Here is a 5,447-nt window from a genome sequence, read left to right on the forward strand (position 1 = left end):
CCCTGAAAAGGGCTGATTTGTTTTGCTCTCCCCGAGAGGAGAACAGGTAGGGCACTTAAGCGCGCTCTCCGCGGAACTGGGGGGGGGGGGGGGGGGGCTTGTAGACGCAGCCCCGCGACACTTGAGGGCTGCTCCTCCCCGCGGATCGGGTCGGGTCCTGTGCAGCGAAAGGCGCGAACAGGAGGGGCGGCCTCTCACCCGTCGGAGCAGGCGGAGGGTGAGGAAGGCGCCTAATTACCCGTCGGAGGCGTGGCGCCCGTTCTGTCCCATTGCGTCCCGGAGGACCTGGAGCCTGGAGGACCCTCACTGACAGCCCCTTCCTCTTCTTCTTGTTGCAGCGGAGTGGCGGTGAACGGCTGCTCGGACTACTCCAGCTCCAGCGGCCACAGCGACATCACCGACCCCGGCTCGCCGTTCAGCGTCTCGAGCGAGGACTCGTCGGCGGCACCCTCTCCCGCCAGGGCGACGCCCGCCGGCCTCGCCGCCGTCTCCGCCGCCCCCGCGACGCCCTCCTGCTCCGCCCCCAAGCAGGACCCGCAGGGCGCTGGGGGCGGCACCTGGGCGTGGGGCGGCGACCAGGAGCTGGTGCAGTCGGTGTCGCCGCCGCCCGAGTCGCAGCCCGCCGCCCCCACCACGGCCACCTGCAACGTGAAGCGGAACCTGGAGGGCGGGGGACACGGACATGCCGCCATCAACAATAACAACTGTAGCAGCAACAACAACAATATTAGCAGCAAAAAGCTTAAGGTGGAGCACAAAGTGGAACACAAGGTGGAGCACAAAATGGAACACTCAAGCTCTACCTCCGCCACCCTGTGTGTTCAAACCGCACTGCCCTGTATTAGTGCAAAGAAGGAGTGCTGTGTGAAGACAGAGGATGCATCAGAAGGCAACACAGTAGTACTGCAGTCATTTGAACCGGATCACAGGGGGAAAATTACCCATTATTACAAGCCTAAGAAAAAGGTGGATGATAGAAGAATTCCTTTGATAAAGGCAGTGACGATGGGTTTTACACCATTCCGGTCCACCATAATAGCAAATAAAGGAAGCGTGTCTAATATCCCTCCAACACCACCAGATAAAATGGGACAACTAATTAAAAGTGAACCTATTGGAACTAAAATGCTGGATTTGAAAATGAATTCTATCTTCAAGTGTCCGGCAGTTACTGATTTTATTTTGAAGAAGGGCTCTCATGGACTGCTGTTGCCATCAAAATTACCTGATGTTGTGCCAAATGAAACAAAGCTGGACCCAGATGACAAGAAAAGTATTTCAATACCCTCTATGTTTAAAAATGGTACAATCACAGAAAAGATAAAATCAGAGATAACCATAGCTTCCTCACCACCACCTGCAGTTGCCCTATGCAATAGACTGGATGATAATTGGACTGTTTGCTCAGAGTCCCCTTCCTCACCAAAGTTGAACCATCAACCTGCTGTTGCCAGCACTCCTCTTGTTACACCTAGTGAAAGCCCTTTGATTGTCAGCGTATCCACCCCTACTAAACCAGTGAGCAATACCACGCCAGTGGACCGGACAGTTTCTTCTCAAAGTTGCTTGGGTATTAGGGAACAATGTATATTAATGGAAACCAGAACAGGAGTAATAACAGACAATGTAAAAAATGTGTCTGAATCAGTTATGCCTGAGGCTGTGATATCTACAAATGGGCAGGCTGAATCTGTGTCTGGTCAATTAACTGTGAATACTTCCACCACTCCCTCTTTTCTGGCTCCTGCACCAGTGGGACCTAAATCACCAATCTTGTCGGTGCCAAAATCCATTAGGTTTCCAGCCCGCACCGTCTCAAAGCCTGGCTCACAACCGCAAGGGGAGGAGACAATTGTCAATTGCCTATGGACTGATTGTTCATTGAGATTTGATAGTGATTCTTCTCTTTTAGAGCACCTACAGGTAATATCAATATGTCATTTTTATCATAAATAAAACTTCCATGCTATAATTTTAGCTTGCGGCAGATTTATGAATTTTACTTTATTTTTATTCTTTCCAGAATGATCATGTCAACACGCAGAAGACTGACTCGTTTGTTTGTCACTGGACGGGCTGTAAAGTTTATGGGCGCACATCTTGTTCAAGTTCGTGGCTTGAGAGGCATATTCTGAGTCATGGTGGCAATAAACCATTCCGCTGTATAGTGGATGGATGTGGGTTGAGATTTGGCTCACAGGTCAGTCTAGACTTGTTTTACTTTTCTTTTAATACTTTTTGCTATTGGAGGTTGTGTGCATTTTTCTGACTGGTGTGTAAATTTTCTTTCAGTTGATGCTCGAGCGACATGTTAACTCACACTTCAAGCAGTCAGAAACGCTTGGAAGCAATGGATCAGCACCACGACGCAGCCTGGACACACCCCCAAACAAGCTTTCGAAGAGATGCGGAAAGAAGTTGCGCTACAGAAGACAACCTTGGTCCGGTAAGAGAAATACTTTGTTTAACCCATGGACCTTTCAGCACTGTGTCAGCTCCGCCTTCCATGGTGGCATGCTCACATGAGGGTGTAAGGATAGGTTACGGGTAATAACAGTTTGTATGAACGTGGCGTCGTTATCACCCTCATTGAAGTTGAATTAATTATACTGCATTTGACTTGATTCCCCTGAATTTACGCTTAAACAAAATGAAAAAAAGAAAAAAACTTTGCGGAAGTTCAACACATTACATGTTCTTCTTTCACTACCTTTTCTGATTTTTATTCCATTGTTATCTTATCACATTAATGTGTGTGCTTATTGTCAATCTTTTATTATCATATTATCAAATTATTCTTCTTGCAACTAATGTTGATTCTACTCTATTTGAATTCTGACTAATATGGTTTATGGTTGTGTTTTTCTTGCACCTTGGAGGGAGAGGTAAGACTTCTAGTAATTGCCCTCCTACTTCACAAGCTTCTTTTAGCTACTTTTATTTTTAATTTTTAAAGAAATGTGTGCACATAGCATTACCATTACCGCACTTACCTCATGAACTTTTAATTGGTAGCTTAAAATTCTTAGCATAAAAGATTGAGAACTTATCTCTATATTTAGGGTGTGACTAGCAGACATTCCAGCTCCAACTCTTTTGTCTTTGTAATTCTTGTATTGCTTCCTCTTATCATGTAAATAATGTGTTCCGTCTTCTGTTGCAGCACGTCAGTTTGATTACTTTGATGCGGGCATAATGGAGAGCCTTCAGTACCAACTTGTGGTCCAAGCAGAACAAATGACTCTAGATAGAATGCCTGGCAGCAATGTCACTCTTTACTCAAAGGTGAGAATTTTCACACATTCAAAATTTTTAACTTAAAAGAGTTTGATGTACTAATGATTTAATTTTTCTTTCTCTTGTTAAGATCATTGCTCAGCGTGTTGAAGCAGATGGTAATCTTTCTATCTTGCTTCGCTGGTTTCCTAGAAATTTGTAAGTAGTTACCTTCGTGTATTACTTTCTCCCTGTACTGTTGGGTTATTAGTGATCATGACACCTTCTATTCCTTGCAGCGTGGATGATGAGTGGGTGCCTAAGAAAGACTACAAACCTACCCGCACAATCCGGTTGACAGAGTACCCAGAAGATTCTGTGGAGTCTTTATCCTCGGCAGGTGGATCCCTATACTCCACCCCTCCTTCATCACCAGCCTCTGTGATTTCATCGCCCTCTACTTCATCAAATGTTGAGTCTGAGGACGAATTACCAACAAATATTGCTCCACACCTATGGGTGCTGGAAGCTGCAGCAGCCATTGCAGCTGACGCTGTCAGTTCCCAACCTCGGCAATCACGCAAATCAAGGCGGAAACCTTTAAAGAAAGCAGCTGTTACCTGAAGAAAGTTCCTTTTATTTAGTACATGAGTGTTGTCTCAGAGTCATTCCATTTTAAGTTGTCTGGTGGTTGAATCAGGCCCTACTTAGTGGGAATGACACTGTATTAAAGACTTAGAGTGATTCTTTACCTCTTTTGTCTAATGTCTTAATATGATTATTGGTAGTATTTCTGTTACTGGCTCACTATCTTTGTCAATGGAAGATGAGTGTTGATTCTGAAGTGTTAAAACACTCAAATTTCATTGTTCTACTGACTGAAATATTTCATGTCACTGCCTACTGCAAAATGCAGTTTTGCTAATCATTATAATTTGCTTTGTGATATTGTAATCATTATGACAATCTTTGTCATTTCCTGAAATCTGTACTGACATAATTCCAAGAGGATATTAATGAAAGTAAATTGAGTACTTCAAGTTCAACTACTTAAAAGTGTACCAGCTTGGGCTCTTTGTGATAATTGTATACTGGGGTTCTTAAAATTTGTTGGCTGGTTATGCTTCTCACCTCATGATGTAACAAGTGCTACTGGAATTTATCTATCCATAACATTTTTCAGCAAGTCTCATCCTGAATGCAACACATTGCCAGTTTTAACATAGGAGTGCTAATGGTTACCAATATTTAGAATATTGTGATGAAATATTTTAATTTAATTCACACTTAGCTTACAGTATTATTTGAACTATGACTAAGAGTCAGTAAAATGCTGTGCAGCTTTCTGTACATTTAACTTGAGACAATGCCATGAAGATATAAGTCATTGTTTCTATTTTACCACATAGATTTTTTTTATTATTTTTGAAAGAAACTTGATGCCGTGTTATACTCTTTTGAATTTTATGATAAATTTCTGTACTGAGGTACCGAGTACAACATGTTATTGATTTTCTTTTAACAAGTCATGTTTGACAAAAATGCGTTGTGTTCATGGTGAATGATGACTCATTAAGGACTTGTCTGATGATAAAAATGGTTTAGAGAAACTGTGTGCCAAACTGATGAAAAATAGCTGAAAGTTTTGGAAATTGATTGCCATCTTCATTGACAATGTGATCCTTTATTGCTTATATCTTTTTCGCTCTGATCATTTTGATCTTAAGACTGATCAGTGATATGTATATACCCATAAAAGATACTCAATGATGGGTGTCTGTTGAGAGCGGAATTGAAAGGGAACGAAGGATAGAAATGATGTATTCATGACATACCCATGTTTCTTGCCCACATTGTGTACTTTCCATCTTTGAGGAAATTTTGTCAACATTATAAAGTACAGTATGCACTTAATTTGACGTTAAATCCCAAGTGTTTGAAATGCACGAGTGTGGTTGTTGAAAATTGCTTGGATTGTATTTTCTCCTATGATGTGTATTGTAATGTTTCTGTAGTGACTTGGCCTTTCTTGACATTTTTTCTTACTGTTAACAGTTAGGACATCTTAGGTGTGAGAGAAATGAAGGTGTGTGTGAATATTTATCATTTAGACGTGTTAATGCACAGCTGGTGTTTGTATCCTGTGTCATGTGCTTTGGATTAGTAATAATTGTATGGTCAGTAATAATTATTAAGTCCGGTCTTTGCAGACACCCAGTAAGAACTTTATT

The 5,447-nt window shown here is 42.5% G+C and overlaps 1 protein-coding gene across 2 annotated transcripts in view; it reads left to right on the forward strand.

Moving 5' to 3' along the window:
• LOC113213431 (uncharacterized) overlaps positions 1-5,441 on the forward strand; it is a 73,758-nt gene extending 68,317 nt beyond the window's left edge. For both annotated transcript variants that reach the window (XM_026432505.2, XM_052271910.1), the window contains exons 2-7: positions 339-1,923; positions 2,024-2,200; positions 2,293-2,446; positions 3,164-3,285; positions 3,368-3,435; positions 3,516-5,441. In XM_026432505.2, the coding sequence (XP_026288290.1) occupies positions 339-1,923; positions 2,024-2,200; positions 2,293-2,446; positions 3,164-3,285; positions 3,368-3,435; positions 3,516-3,840 (2,431 nt within the window). In that variant the 3' untranslated portion in view covers positions 3,841-5,441. The remainder of the gene's footprint in view (positions 1-338; positions 1,924-2,023; positions 2,201-2,292; positions 2,447-3,163; positions 3,286-3,367; positions 3,436-3,515) is intronic.
• Positions 5,442-5,447: the final 6 nt, after the last annotated feature.

This window comes from Frankliniella occidentalis, unplaced genomic scaffold (assembly GCF_000697945.3).
Source record: "Frankliniella occidentalis isolate FOCC.00 unplaced genomic scaffold, Focc_3.1 Scaffold1, whole genome shotgun sequence".
Lineage (NCBI taxonomy): Eukaryota > Metazoa > Arthropoda > Insecta > Thysanoptera > Thripidae > Frankliniella > Frankliniella occidentalis.